The sequence below is a fragment of the Mesocricetus auratus genome, unplaced genomic scaffold (assembly GCF_017639785.1).
Source record: "Mesocricetus auratus isolate SY011 unplaced genomic scaffold, BCM_Maur_2.0 Super-Scaffold_100015, whole genome shotgun sequence".
Classification (NCBI taxonomy): Eukaryota; Metazoa; Chordata; class Mammalia; order Rodentia; family Cricetidae; genus Mesocricetus; species Mesocricetus auratus.
Genome location: NW_024429198.1, coordinates 61,146,892 through 61,162,722, shown reverse-complemented (window position 1 = coordinate 61,162,722; position 15,831 = coordinate 61,146,892). Strand labels below are relative to the sequence as shown.

At 46.8% G+C, this 15,831-nt stretch overlaps 1 protein-coding gene across 5 annotated transcripts in view; it reads right to left on the bottom strand.

Annotated features, from left to right (window-relative positions):
• Sap130 (Sin3A associated protein 130) overlaps positions 1-15,569 on the bottom strand; it is a 55,928-nt gene extending 40,359 nt beyond the window's left edge. For 3 of the 5 annotated variants that reach the window (XM_021234691.2, XM_013124812.3, XM_005065314.4), the window contains exons 1-6: positions 15,428-15,569; positions 13,553-13,670; positions 6,208-6,440; positions 4,410-4,568; positions 2,837-2,948; positions 1,410-1,534 (exon numbers count right to left, since the gene is read on the bottom strand). In XM_021234691.2, the coding sequence (XP_021090350.1) occupies positions 1,410-1,534; positions 2,837-2,948; positions 4,410-4,568; positions 6,208-6,440; positions 13,553-13,664 (741 nt within the window). In that variant the 5' untranslated portion in view covers positions 13,665-13,670; positions 15,428-15,569. Of the gene's footprint in view, positions 1-1,409; positions 1,535-2,836; positions 2,949-4,409; positions 4,569-6,207; positions 6,441-13,552; positions 13,671-14,432; positions 14,712-14,761; positions 14,806-15,427 lie in introns of those variants that run through there. The other 2 variants (XM_013124799.3, XM_005065313.4) reach the window with 2 other exon arrangements.
• Positions 15,570-15,831: the final 262 nt, after the last annotated feature.

Below are 15,831 nucleotides of genomic sequence, written 5' to 3'. Positions count from 1 at the left end.
ATGGGTATGTCTGTGCCTAGAAGGAACCAAGTCCTCAGTACCCTAATGTTTTTTTCTAGGTATGTCATAAGACAGGTCAGAATTACAAAAAAAAAAATTGTGCTAAACCTGGATTACCTACACTATCTCACATATACCAAGAGACAAACGGGTGGGGTGGGGGAAACAGTAGATGTCAGAGCAGGACACATGCAGCTGAGGGGAAGACAGGCAAATACAAGGTTCTGGGTTCGATTCCCAGCACTGCTAAAAAGGTAGGCAAAATTCCTATTTCATACTGGGTGTGGTGGTACAAGTCTTTAGTCTTAGCACTTGGGAGGCAGAGGCAGGTAGATCTTCGTGAGTTTGAGGCCAGCCTGGTCTACATAGAGAATTTGAGGCCAGCCAGGCGTGCGTAGTGAGACTGTTTTAATAGAAACAAAAATTCCTATCTTGTTTGGATAGTCCATGATGTTTTAATAAAATCATAGTGAAAGAGTACTGCCTTGGTGTGAACCAGGATTTAACTGTTTCGCTTGGCATTCTCAGGGTTTACTACCGTGCAGAGTGGACATTTAAAGCGTCATACATCCAAGTGCTCTCCACAGAGGGCTGGTGAGGCGGCTGGCTGGAGCTGTTGGACGCAAGCTGGGGCAAAGGGCAAGCGGATGACAGGCTTCCATGCTGGCAAAGGGGGCAGCCTCAGGTGGCGAGACCTCCTACACTCACAGACATTCAGTGCTGATCTTTTTCACTACATCTGAGTGGGAAGTGTGAAGGAGGAGCCCCACAACGGGGTCGGTCATCTCTCCTCTGCGCCCGTTCCTAGCACCCGAGTCCCATTCACCCTTCCCGACTTTCACAGATGCAATCAAATCACCAAACCCTGCCCATCCTTCAAACAAGGATTGTTTTACACTTTCTATTTCTTTCAAGACAGGGTTTCTCTGTGTAGCTCTGGTTGTCCTGGAACTCACTCTGTAGACCAGGCTGGCCTCAAACCCACAGAGATCAACCTGCCTCTGCGTCCCGAGTGCTGGGACTAAAGATGTGAGCTATCCCTGCCCGGCAGACATGTTTATACACATAAAATGTACACAACAATTGTAGGTGTTTAGAGCGCTCTTTCCAAGTCACAGCCCCCATCTTAGCTGGCCTCAGCAAACACTATCTGTAACCACACTGTCTTCCTTGACACTGAGCATGGCCTCGATGTTTCTCTAGTACCCAGTCTCACTTGCTACTTTCCCAACAAATTCTTACTATCCCCGTACTGCTCAAGGGCATCCTCCAAAGTCTTCAAAGCCTTGAAACCTCAACTGAGAGCAGTAGCTCAGTGATGGGGCATGGGCTCCCCCAGTGTCTGGCAGGGTGCACAGCGACGGTAAGGCCCCACGCCGTGCTGGCCCAGCCCTCCGACCCCAACATGCCTGGATTGGCTGGTGAATGAGGTGCTGCACGGCCGGCTGGGCGGTGGCAGCATTTGGCAACTGTGACGTTGGCCTCAGGACTGTGGTGACTTTAGAGCTGGACATCACAGCGGCAGCTGCTGCACCTGAAAAGAAAAACCATCAGTAGAGCCTAGAGATACACTGCTTACTAAAGCCAACTATAGTCCATGGAAACGGTACACTTGCTACAACCTGGACAGCATGAGGATTTTCAGCTCCAGTATACTATGCACACTTCTTACTTTATCATCAAGAGAATTAGGAAAATATGTATTAAAAGGCTGAGACTTAAAAAAATTGTTAATTTTTAAAATTTTAAATCACAATTAGGAAGGACACAATTAACAATCCTGCTTGGTGCCATCAGAGTGGCACAGTAAGGTGCCACTGCCTAGATTTTGATTAAGGCTTAAACACTTTAGTCACTAGTGACATGCCACCTCCTCGTGCTGCCTTTGCTCCTGCAGTGCAGACACCAGTGGTGTAAAAAGGCATTTCCATTACGGTAGCTTTGATACCACAGACATAGTCAGTGAATGACATTCTGGGAATTGCTGGGTTATACTAGGACTGTGTAAACCTGGTTTTGCTAGCTTGGTTTTCTTCAACAACCTCCAACTGTTTTACTTGCTAAAAGAAGGTTAAAATGCCTTAATTTTATTACAACTTATTTTAACTTACTTGTAAGAATAAATCAATCTTGTTGCAATGAATATTAAAAATTTAGCTGGGCGGTGGTGGCGCATGCCTTTAATCACAGCACTCGGGAGGCAGAGGCAGGTGGATCTCTGTGAGTTCCAGGCCGGGCTGGACCGACAGCCTCCAAAACAATACAGAGAAACCCTCTCTCGTAAAAACCAAAAAAATAAAAAATAAAAATAAAAAAATAAAAATAAAAAAATTTAATAAACATTTTCAGTAAACTTAAAAAAATATCAGAAGCCAGGAATGGGTTCAAACCTGTAATCACAGTAATTGGAAGGTAGAGGTAAGACGATTACTATAAGTTCAAGGTCAGCATGCTATCAAGTTCCAGGCCCATCGGGCTACAGAGCAAGACGCTGTCACAAACACAACACAACACAAACAGCCAGGAGTGGAGGTGTGTACCTGCAACCAGCATTTAGGAGGAAGACTTAGGAGGACCACATGTTTGAGACCAACCACGGTTACTTAGGAAGACTGTCTCATAATGACAACAAGAATTTATTTTCCTTTAGATTTACACACACAGGCTTGCTCTAAGAAGCACACAATAGACCATGCTAAGATCTGTACTGTTTAAGGTTTATCTCTACTCATCGTTAACTTTAGGTTGACTGTGTACACACTCTGTTGTCTGTGTTCTATCAAACATGCATCTGCTACAGTATTTCCAGAATTTGAGCAAACTGTGTGCTTGTTACCTCGAGGTAAGTGGGAAGCTCCAATGTGAAGAGGGGGCCCAGGAGCGTTGCTGCGGATAATGGACATCTGAACATTTGTAGTCATAATGTGATGCAGGTTACTGGGATGCCCCTGGAGGAAACAGGACAGAAGGCAGTTTTCACAAGGGTGGTCTTAGCCATTATTTACAGAAATCAGTTTCCTTCAAATTGGGTCAGGCTGTTCTCTAACATCCAGCCCCTGCTGTTCTGGAGATTTCCAGGGCAAAAGCATACATGCTGCAAGGGCTGCATACTAGTCTACACTCTTGAAGGAGGCCATTCCTTTTGGATGGTGAGCATCATCTACACCCAGCATACCCAATCTCTACTGTCAGACAGTGACGACCCCAAGGGAAGGGGCTCTGAGAACACTTAGCTGCTGCTTTTTCAGTTACTATGTTAAAATAATGACCCTGCCAGTCAAGCATCAACTACTAGTCACCAAATCCCAGGACAGGAAGAGATAATCTGTCTGCACACAGTCACTCACCTCTGCTACATCAGACTTTCCTACTTGCTTTCTTTCTCCTGGCCACAGGCTGATTCACCTCCTACTCTATTTCCTTGGTTTTGTTTTGTTTCTTGGGGGTGGGGACAGGGTCTCACTAGGTAGCTCTGATTATCCTGGAACTTGCTGTGTAGACCAGGCTGGCCTCAAGCTCACAGAGATTCACTTGCGTATATCTCCTGAGTGCTGGGACTAGGGGTGTGCGCCAATACGCTCATCTATTTCCTTCCTTCCTTCCTTCCATCCTTCCTTCCTTCCTTCCTTCCTTCCTTTCCTTCCTTCCTTCCATTCATTCATATAGGTCTTTGCATCCATTATTCTTTATGCTACTGAAGATTTCTAAATACATGCAGTTAGTACCCAACAGATAGTGCCGTAAGTATTCCAGTACATCCCTTTCAGTATTCTAGCAGATCAATGCAAGTGCATCTCAGGTGACATTTTCTGATTTACTGAGATTACTTAGTAAGATGTTAAACGGAAAATACAGGGCATCTTTTTGTAACATTAATCTTATTGAAAACACAAAGGGAGAGAATTTTGAGATTTAGTTTCTTCACAGGTAAGTGTTATAATTCAAATGGAATGCAATTAAAATTCCAAGTTAAAACAAGAGTCTTCAACATAAATGTTCACAATTAGAAGGCTACCAAGGAACCAATCAGTCCCAGATACACATGTACTACTATCCTCCAATAAAACCTAGGACACTCCCAACAACACTGCTGGGAGGTACACTTAACTGCTCAGTGCTGTTTCCTTCTGATCAAGCACACAGGGACTGTACCGACTGCTCATGACTATTTGGGATTTTACACTAAAGGTAGTACCTAACATAGTGTATGTTCAGTGGATACAGCCTACCTACTATGCAGCCTGGGTTTTACTCCTTCTTTTGATTTAATGCTACTGTTTCTCTGTGGGTATCAGAAACCATTTAATTGTTCAGGACAGTGCCTAATGTATCCCAGAGTTATATACACAATGAATGATCAATAGCTTGGGACTACAATTAGAAAGCTAACAAGTAGGGAAAAAAATAACCTGTTGTCCACTGATTGTTGCCACAGGAATGGCTGAAGCTTGAGGGATGCTGTTCTCCATAGTGACAGTAACCTGTCCTGGAACTTTCGGGGGAAGTGACATGGTAGACGGGGGAGCAGGAGCAATGGGACGGCTAGGCATGGTGGGCTTCGGGGGTGGCTGCAAACGGAAAACCACAGGAGACATGTCAACAGCTTTGCTCTTGTGACGCACTTGACTTTAAAGCACACAAATCCAACCTGGAGAGTGGCACAAGGTGAGAGGCATCACATAGTTCACCTGTCAGCATCGTAGTATGGAGGGAGGGACCAAAAAAACGAGACCAAGCAGAGGGAGGGACCACAAACGACACCAAGCATCACAGTTTTCTATAGTATAGAGGGAGGGACCACAGACAGGACCAAGTATCACAGTTTTCTATAGTATGGAGGAAGGGACCACAGACAGGACCAAGTATCACAGTTTTCTATAGTATGGAGGAAGGGACCACAAACGACACCAAGCATCACAGTTTTCTATAGTATGGAGGAAGGGACCACAGATAGGACCAAATATCACAGTTTTCTATAGTATGGAGGAAGGGACCACAAACGACACCAAGCATCACAGTTTTCTATAGTATGGAGGAAGGGACCACAGACAGGACCAAGTATCACAGTTTTCTATAGTATGGAGGAAGGGACCACAAACGACACCAAGCATCACAGTTTTCTATAGTATGGAGGAAGGGACCACAGACAGGACCAAGTATCACAGTTTTCTATAGTATGGAGGAAGGGACCACAAACGACACCAAGCATCACAGTTTTCTATAGTATGGAGGAAGGGACCACAAACGACACCAAGCATCACAGTTTTCTATAGTATGGAGGAAGGGACCACAGACAGGACCAAGTATCACAGTTTTCTATAGTATTGAGGAAGGGACCACAGACAGGACCAAGCATCACAGTTTTCTATAGTATGGAGGAAGGGACCACAGACAGGACCAAGTATCACAGTTTTCTATAGTATGGAGGAAGGGACCACAGACAGGACCAAGCATCACAGTTTTCTATAGTATTGAGGAAGGGACCACAGACAGGACCAAGCATCACAGTTTTCTATAGTATGGAGGAAGGGACCACAGTCGGGACCAACCGTCTTACTCACAGCCACACAGAAAGTACAAAGTAGATCTGGGAGTAAAGCCCAGATTGTACTGCTCACATTGCATGCCTTGTCTTCTATGTTTGGGCAGAAGCAAACAGAACTCTCAGCAACTAAAACATTAACTTAAGTAGCACACAGAGCAACACGCTCAGATTCCTCCAAATTAATCAGCTACTACAGCAAAGCATGGAAAAGAGCACCAGGATAAAACTCACTTAGCATGTCTGTAAGCAGAACAAGTCTCGACACGAAATTATATAAAAGGGTTAAGATATGGTAGACAAGCTGTAATCCCAGCAACTGGGAGGCAGAACCAAGATGACTGTCAGAAAGTATAGGCCAGCCTGGTCTTCAAGGGGGAGTTCCAGGTTAGCCTGGACTATAGTATAATACTGTGTTTCAAAATAATCAGTCCCATAAAAATCCAACAACAATGGGTAATAGAAAGGGTCCCGCAACAACAATGTCAGGTAACAGACAAGTCCCGTGGTTCCAACTGCTCAGTCTAGTCACTGCAGCCCAGCAAAGCCCCAAGTCACAGGGAAGACGGAACGCACAGCCAAACAGGAGCACGACCGCGATTCTCTGAGCTTTGCTACGAGTGCTAGCCCGCAGCTGTGGTGTGGTGTGACACTGTAAACGTCACCTTCATAATGCCTTCTGAAAAGAGTGGCACTGCTGGTGTCAGGTGTGCTGGCGGGGCTGTCACTGCAACAGGGGTGGCTGACGCGACGGCGTGGTGTGCAGGCAGCATCTGGACCTGTGGGTACGGTCTCACCACGACTGGCTCCTGCTTCTCTTCCCGGGGCGGCAGGGAGCTGCTGGCACCCACGTGCTCCCTGGCACCCACATCAGCATCTCGGCCAGACTCATCGTTAACTAGAAGATATTAAGAAGGAAAAGGCATATTACAATTCTCTAAAGTTAATCAACGTAACACAGAGTAGCCCTTGCCGTTGAGGACTGAAATAGTGACCAATTCCTGGTGGTGCTGTTTTCTGTATAGAGAAGCCGCCTTACTATTGCAGTCCAGACAGGCCTGTAATTTGTGATCCTCTTGTCCTAGCCTTGGAGTGCTGGTGTTATCTGTATAAGCCACTGTCAGTCTCTTGTAAGGGCCTCTAGCTTTTAGAGAGTTTTGTTATACGGTCCCAGCTGACCTGAACTCATCAGGTACAGCCAGCTCACCCCATGCTTGCAGTAATCCCTGTCTTCCAGCTGCTGGGATTCTGAGCGAGCCCCGTGTCTGAGACGTGTAAGGATTTCTTTCTCTCCTTTAGTAAGTGCTTTGTCTGCATGTACTAACTGTGCGTGTGCCTGGTGCCTGTGCAAGCCAGAAGAGGACACCAGACACTTTGGAACTGGAGTTAAAGGTAGCTGCGACCCATCACGTGGAGCTGGGAGCTTGCAGAAGCGGCAAGCTCACTTAACGGCTGGGCCAGCTCTCCAGCCCCTTGTAAGGCGTTTTTTGAGGGGCAGTGGAACCAAGAGTCAAACTTGTGGATCTAAAATTTCCTCTGAACACAGGGTCCTGACAGCTATTGAAAATAAGCTCCAACAGTAGCTGGAGAGATGGCTCAGCGGGAAAAGACACCTCCTGCCAAGTCTGATGGCCTGAGTCTGATCTCTAGAACCTACGCAGCGGAGAGAGAGGCAACACCTGCATGCTTTCCTTGTACTTGCACACGCGCATGCACAGAGACACACAAAATGAGAACAAAAACCCTCAAGTAGTTGGAAGTATACTATAGGATATAGTACAACTTCATTTAAACTGATTTGCTTGTTTTGGGAGAGCATGTCTTAACTTTGTAGCCCAGTTTGGTCTCTAACTTGTGGTCCTCCTGTCTCAGGCTGTGCTGAGATCACAAGTATGTACCACTATGCCTGACAAAAGTTTTAAAAACTTGATATTAAAAAGATATGTTTATGCTGGGCAGTAGTGCATACGCCTTTAATCCCAGCACTCGGGAGGCAAAGGTGGATCTCTGTGAGTTCAAGGTCAGCCTGGTCTACAGAGTGAGTTCCAGGACAGCTACACAAAGAAACCCTGTCTCAAAAAAACAAAAAGATATGTTTATTTTTCAGTCTACAAGAGTGCCCTGGGTGCAAGATAAGCTGGTACGATAACGACACAGAGCCTGTGGGCGTCACCAACCAGTATCATGCCCAACGCTGCTTGGGTGGCCAAGAACCAGTGGGGAGTGACTGAGGGGAGTAGGGGAGGGAACTGTATCAGAATAATGTGTGAAAAAAATCTATTTTCAATAAAAGGGGAAAAAAACCTGTGAACTCTTAAGAATATTGGCACTAACAAACATGAATTTTTTTTTACAAAAGCCTGTTAAATCTGGTTTTTAAACATGTTATTAAATACAGATCTGTTAACAAAATTGATAAATTCAATATTGCACATCAAAGATAAAGCTGATTTGTCAAAGGAAAGCTAAGTCAGGGTTGTGTAGCAGGCAGGCACTCCTCCAAACAGCCCTCTCCATCTCCAGGAGGCGCTCTCAGGACCCAGGCTGTTCTAAGGGGAGGTGAAGCTTCCACTCTGAGTCCATCATGCTCAGGAAGCAAACAACTGAAGGCTTCAGAAAGTCCCTCCAGCTGACGGGGGCACCCAGGCCTCCTCCTCAGGCACACATGAGCAGGGAGGGCTGCTGAGAGGCACTCAGAAAGTCCCTCCAGCTGACGGGGCACCCAGGCCTCCTCCTCAGGCACACATGAGCAGGGAGGGCTGCTGAGAGGCACTCAGTAGCTAAGCGACCTGAAATGGGCAGAGCAGCCAGGCTACCTGTAAGGGCTCTCCAGCCGCAGAACTGCTGGTAGGTCTGTGCAGTGCCCCATTTCCCAGCTGTCACCATGCTGAGGTGGCTTTGGTGACACAGCTGTCTCTGAGTCATGCCTACTCCTTTAGGTAACTTCTCACCCATATTTCTGTAATTAATCCTAATACAACTCATGGGTTTGCTGGGCAGTAACAGTGCACGCCTTTAAGCCTAGCACTGAGGGAGGTAGAGAGGCAGGAGGATCTATGAGTTCAAGGCCAGCCTGGTCTAGAAACAGAGTGTATCCCAGGACAGCCAAGGTTACACAAAAAACCCTACCCCCAAAAAACCAAAAACCAAAACCAAAGCCAAACCAAAGTCCACCCTGTACCAATGGGGTTTTATTTTATTTTTGTTGTTTGGGTTTTGGTTTTTGTTTGGGTTTTTTTCTTTGTTTTTTGTTTTTGTGGGGTTTTGTTATAGGAATTTGTTCTATATTCAGGATACAAGTCATTACAGATACATTACCTTATACTGCTTGTTTGTGGCGGCCTGTTTGATATTGTTAGTGATGTCTTTTGAAATGAAGTTATTTTTAATTTATATCAACTGTTTTTTACAATTAGTATTTTTTGTGACCTAAGAAATTTTTGCTGAGAAGTTGCAAACTGTTTCTCTTTTGTTTTCTTTTAGAAACTAAAATTTTAATATTTACATCTGTGGTACATCTTGAATTAATTTTTACATAAAAGGAAAGTAATGGTTAAGGTCTATTTTTCCCTATATTCTGTTATTTTGGGGCTAGCTAGATAACTCTGTGGGTAAAAGCACTTGACACATAAGTCTGATAACCTGAGTTTGATCTCTGGGTCCCAGGGTAGAAGAAAAACAAAAAAACCCTGGAAAGTTGTTTTCTACCTCCATACTGGTATATTTATTCAAGTTCATTTCCCTATTTAATTACACACTTTTATTTAAAAAAAAAAACCTGGCTCTCTCTCTCTCTCTCTCTCTCTCTCTCTCTATATATATATATATATGTGTGTGTGTGTGTGTGTGTGTGTGTGTGTGTGTGTCTCTCTCTCCCTATATATATATATATGTGTGTGTGTGTGTGTGTGTCTCTCTCTCTATATATATATATGTGTGTGTGTGTGTGTGTGTCTACGAATGACTTCCTATCTTTGAATGACTTTCTGCATAGTTTATTCATCTATATCATGCTGCTACTATACCACCTTGATTAATGAAGTTTTGTAATAAGGTGTGAAATAAGGCAATAATGATTTTCCTTTCTCTGGGGTCATAATTGCCTTACAAATCCTTAAACTCCTTGGATTTCCATATAACTTTTAGAACCAGGCTGTTGAGGTTGTACAAAAAAGTACACAAGGTTGTTAATTGTGATTTCTTTGCATATCTACTATCATTTGGGGAAGAAACAATGATGTTGTTCAATTTGTGACCATCAAGATTTTCTATTTATCAGGCTGTTTAGTAACTCTCAGAATGTCTTACTCATGTCAATGTCTCAATGTCTCAATATTGACTTAAATATATCTATGTCGCGACAAGGTCTCACTACGTAGTCATGGCTGGCCTGGAACTTGCTATGTAGATTAGGGTGGCCTTGAACCCTGTCTCTGCCTCCTGAGTACGGGGATCAAAGGTGTGCTCCCTTTACCAGCCTTCATGTATTAATTTTTTTAATCTTCTATCACTTTTTGTAGCTATTGTAAATAAGTATTAACAACAACAACAACAAAACCCACCTCCTGTCTAAGATGCAAGCACAGGGCCAGTGCCCAGTGCCCAGAGAGCTGAGCATGCAGCCCACGGGAGCTAGCTAGACCCAGGACTTACAGGTCAGTGAGAGACCGTCTCAACACTAACGACGGGGAGCGGTCAAGGAAGACCCTTGACATGATTTTTGGCACACACATACATAAACTACAGACACATGAAAAAATTGTCTCTTGCCAGTATTTAAACATATAATGAGCCGGGTGGTGGTGGTGCATGCCTTTAATCCCAGCACTCGGGAGGCGGAGGCAGGTGGATCTCTGTGAGTTCGAGGCCAGGCTGGACCGACAGCCTCCAAAACAATACAGAGAAACCCTGTCTCGTAAAACCAACAAAACAACAACAACAAAACAATGAACTTTTGCACATTGATCTTGTAGCCTATTATTCTGACAGCATTTTTTTTTTAAAAAGAGACTAACATTTTCTGTATATACGACCATATTGTTTATGAATAAAGACAGTTTAATTTCTGCCTTTCACTTCCTATTGATTGTTTACTTTCCTGGTCATCCAAACCATTTTTTTCCTAGTAAAAAAAAATTAAGAAAATGGACAGTTTCCTAAGCTTTCTCACAGCCTATTTGGTCCAGGTAGACAGATGGTTAACAACTTCATTAAAGTGGAATGTATTAATTATTTCCCACTATGCTCTTTCGGGATTCATTTATCCATTTCCTCCACACATTTGAACTTATTTATTGGGGGGGTGGAATTGCTGAGGATCAAACCCAGAGATCTGGAACATTCAAGAAAAGCACTGTGTCACTGAGTTATATCCCCAACCATGTTTCCATTCATCTTCAACAAAACAGAATCTTGAAGCATTAGCTATTTCTACTTCTTAACTTCGAACATATTTTAATTCCTGGCATGCTTAGGACCCCAAACCATCTCTTGTGAGACAGAGAAACACGTAAATACTTAGGTGAGAACATCCTCTCTTCCTTCACCCTCCTCTTTTATTGTGACTAGGGTCTCACCACTTATTTATTGTTCATTTACTTAAAATTTTATGTGCATTGATGTTTTGCCTGCATGTATTTCTGTGAGGGTATTGGGTCTCATTTATTTATTTAAAAATGTTATGTGCGTTGATGTTTTACCTGCATGGATTTCTGTGTGAGGGAGTTGGAACCTCTGGAACTGGAGTTACAGACAGTTGTGGGCCGCCATGTGGGTGCTGAGAATTGAACCAGGTCCTCTGGAAAAGCAGCCACTGCTCTCAACCACTAAGCCATCCCCCAGCCCCAGTGACTAGTGTCTCATGTAATTGGGGATAGTCTCAGATACTCTATGTGGCCAGGATTGGTCTTGAACTCCTGATCCTGTTTCCTCTGCCTTCTAAGATTGGGATTATAAGCTTGCACCACCATATCCCATTTATGTGGTGCTAGGGATGGAGTCTTCTGGGCAAGCAGTCTGTCCAGAGAGATGCATTGACAGCTATTGGAAAAGGAACCTGGATGCTGATCACGAAGCTGATCCTATCATGTTGGACTGCTTAATCCCAGACTTAATATTTTTTTTGAAAATAAATTTGATTTACTTAAGAAAATAAAAGGAAAAAATATGTCAAAAAGTACTGATTTGGAAAATGAAAAGAAGTCGCATACAGGTGGACTGTTCATGAGAAACTTCAAAAGGCTATGAAGTTCTGAGCTGGGTCTTGAAGCCCACGAAGAACACGGGATCATGAGGGTGAACCACAGAACCGTCTAGGAAGGAAATCTTAGGGATGATTAGCACTAAGCAGCACACTGCAAAGCTCCAAAGACAATCTCGCCTTTCTTTTTCCATAAGTACAACTCTCATTTCTTCCTCTTCAAAAAACAAGGTTCTTAGTTCAAGCTCTTTAAATCACTGTTCTGAATTTATGCCAAAGGCAATATATTACTAGAACTATTTTTGGGGGGTAGGGAGTTGTGTTACAGAGCTCATAGGCTTGGACTTGCTTTGCAGCCAAACTTCAGCTACACTGTTTTAACTGATTAGCTTTCTTCAACTACTCAAGTGCTTGGATTACAGACATGCCTCGCTGTGCCTAACAAGACATAAAGAACTTTAGATGGCTCTACAAGAAGTTGTTGACTGCAACCTGTGCTATTCAGTATAGCAAGCATGCACACACAAGGGTTCATGAAACACACAGGATCTGAAATGCAGCAAAAAAATAAAGTCAGCAAAGACACCCAGAAAATGGCACCTAAGATGAATCCTCGAGGAAGAACAATTAGCAAATAACTGAACCTGGAAAGGAAGAAAGACTGTGCCACCAGGGAAATGGGAGCAAGCCCTGGGTCACGGAAACTACAATGTTGTATGCAGAAAAGTGAGTAATTAAAAGTTAGCAAGAAGTCGTCAAAGCAGTAGAAATGAGCCCCAAATAGTAGGGCCATAGCTCAGCCAGGCAGGGGGGACAGACTTGTGACCCCAGAACTCTCTTGAGGTAGGAGAATCAAGAGTTTGAGGCCAGCCTGGGCTATACTGTGAGTCAATGCTAGGGTTAGGGGAGGGAAAGAGTAGAAACAGAACACAATCAATCACAACTACAGACACTGCAGCCTTTGCCTTGGGCGCTGAATAAGCAACCGCAGATTGCCATAGAGCATACGTGAACTGGATGGTGACGAGACGAGACAGACCAGGAAAAGGTTTCATTTCATCCATTTCAGCTTGCAATATGTACTTAGTACAGAGTGAAAACATTTGAAGATTGCTCACTGGCTTTGATAATAATTTGAGGGCCGAAGTGGTTTGTCTGGTGCATTTCAGGATGTTTAGGACCTCTTAGTTGTGACAACCACAAATGTCTCTAGACACAGCCCATTATTGTTATAGGCAATATCATTCGCCAATGAGAATCAACCAATCTACAGGACTCAAAGGACCTATTACAAATAAAAACCAAGTTCAAACGCACATATATACTCCTCAACCATCTTTTCTAGGGCTGGGGAAACAGCTCACTCAATAATAAAGTACTTGTCAGCCTCGGTTACTCAGAGTCCCAGACTCAGTGAGGGAGGGACCGCATATGAGGAAACAAGGTGGACAGCCCCGGGGAGTACACGTGCATGAAGACAGACAGACACACCCTATTTACTTCTGCAAACCCCGCCCACTCACTGTTCTCCGGCCCACCATCACCTCACCTATAACGGAGTTCATCAAATGGTAACACAGTAACACACTTAAAAATGGTTCTTATAAGCACGAGTTACTAAAGTTGCTCACTTACCCTAGAATACAAAAATGATTAGAAAAAGCAGGCCTATGTCTTATTTTAAAACAGTGCACTAACACATCTCTCCCTCAAAGCCGGTAGGCTAATAATCATGAGAAGGAATTTGCTAGTTTGAAGATAGTATCATTATTAAAACAGTAAGCATATGAAGGAAATGTAGCGCGTCTCACCTGTGGCAACTTGGTTTATCAAGCCTGTGGAACCACTGTTTGCGACCTGTGACGGCGCCTGGCTGAGTCCAGGGGAAGGGGTTCCTAACCGAGGAAACTGCTGAGAACTCATTGCCACCTGCAAAACAAGTCGGTCCATTATTACCAGGCTCTGAAATCAGAACCAGCACTGAGCCATCAAAGCATCTTTAGCAATCACAACATCTCTCAGAACACAAATACAGCTTCATCTGTCCAAAACAGTGAGTTACGATCATTGGTGCAAACACCCAACTGAGGACTTTTTATGTACTAAGAAGGCTAAATTAATGACAGCCTTTATACAAGTTTTGTAGGATGCTATAACCTTCCAGAAATACTTATGGATCTCTCTCTCTCTCTCTCTTTTTGGTTTTTCAAGACAGAATTTCTCTGTGAAGCTTTGAATCCTTATCCTGGAACTCGCTCTTTGTAGACCAGGCTGGCCTCGAACCCAGAGATCCGCCTGCCTCTGCCTCCCGAGGGCGGGGATTAAAGGCGTGAGCCACCAACGCCCCGGCGGATCTCTGTACTTAACAAAAAGTAGACACTGGATGTTCTATGGCTGCCAAATGCTAGCTATTACCATAACCATAGGCTACCTATGGAAAAAAATGGGAAACAGCGCGGCTCTTTTAGAGACGCAAGCCTCACACCGGGACAAACAGAACCGTAATTAGTATGTCACAATGCCCAGCCCCAAGAAAGGATTGGAAACCTCACGTTAAGACCCGATGCTTGCGGAATCCTCAAACGCTTTTCCGTAAAGGCCTCCATTTAAGGATTTCCTTTCTTCCTCATCACGGACAACACCGCTCCCCCCACTCCCTTCCCAACCCGAGACACGGGTAGGCTTCCAGACCTCTCCCGCAGCCTCTAAAGCCGCCTTCCACGTTTCCCTTCGGGGTCAGGCTTCGCCGATCTCCCCTCCACCCCAGCGAGCCCCATGCCTCCTCCGAGACCCGGGGACACGCGTTTCCAGACACTCCGGGTGTCGAGGCTCTGCCTCTCAGGGAGAACGTCCTCCGCAGCCTCCCCTCTCCGCCAGGCAGGCAGGGTTGCCTTTCCTTATCTGCGGGCCGCCACGCAGGGCTCGAGGGGGCTCCGCAGGCACAGAGGGAACGCGATTCGGAACGCGTCCCGGCCCGCCTGACTTCAGCCCGCCCGCCCGCGCCCGCCAGCCACACTCACCCCCACGGACAGCTGCCGCTCGGCTCGCAGTCCTCCCACCACCCGACCTGCCCCGGCCTCCCCGGCCCGCCCATTGGCCGGACGCGGGGCGCGTCACCGGACTCGGCACCAATCCGCAGCTGCCTGCGCGGTCTGCGGGGGCCCGCCCCCGCCCACCCCGCCGGCCGCCAGCCAATGAGGTGCCAGCTTCGCCGGGGGCGGGGGAGCAGCCGCAACTCCTCGGCCCGGCGAATAGAAGGGCAAGGCAGAGGCGATCCCTGGGCCCGGGAGGGCGGGGACCCGGGAGGCCCCGCCCCGGCCGGGGTCTGAAAGCGGCGGGCGCAGGGCCCGGATGTGGGGAGTCACTTTAAACTGCTCCGGCAGCCAAACTCCCTAGGCCGTCCTCCCTCCCGCTGCCTTCCCTTCCCGACCCAGGCCCGCGTCCGCCACGCCCCCACGCCCGGGGCTGCCCGCCCCATCGGGGCTTCTCGCCCGTCCGAGCACCGAGCACCCGGGGGCCCCTGCCGCCACGACCGCTCTGCCTAGCTCGCGAAAAGAGCTGGGACCAGGGGCTGCAAAAGCGGTGCGGCTCTGTCCTTCCCCGGGGACGAGCGCCGGGGCTGGCCGTGCAGTCCCGCCCCCTCGACCCCTCCCCTCCCTCCCTCCCGGCTCTCGTTCCGCCATTACCTGGGCGCGGCCACGCCGCCTCTAGCTTGCTCCCGTGCGCTCTCCGCCTGGGGTGGGGGGGCCGATGTCCTCGGGCTCCGGACCCGCAGTCGCCGCCGGACCGATAGCACTCTGTTCCCCCCCCTCCCACCTCTCACTCCAGCGCCGCCGCTTCCGCCGCCGTAACGAGACGCTCGCTCACTGGCTGCCACAGACCCCGCCCCTCTCCCCGGCAGCCACTCCTCGCCAGCAGAGAGCAGGAAGGCCGTCGGTCCCGCCTCTCGCACCCACAGAAGCCCCTGGGAAATGTAGTTCCCTGCCCTGGGAGGGCGGGGCCTGGGGGACCCGACGCGGGCTTCCTCCTCCTCCTCCTACTGCTCCTCCTGCTCCTGCTCCTCCTGCTCCTGCTCCTGCTCCTCCTCCTC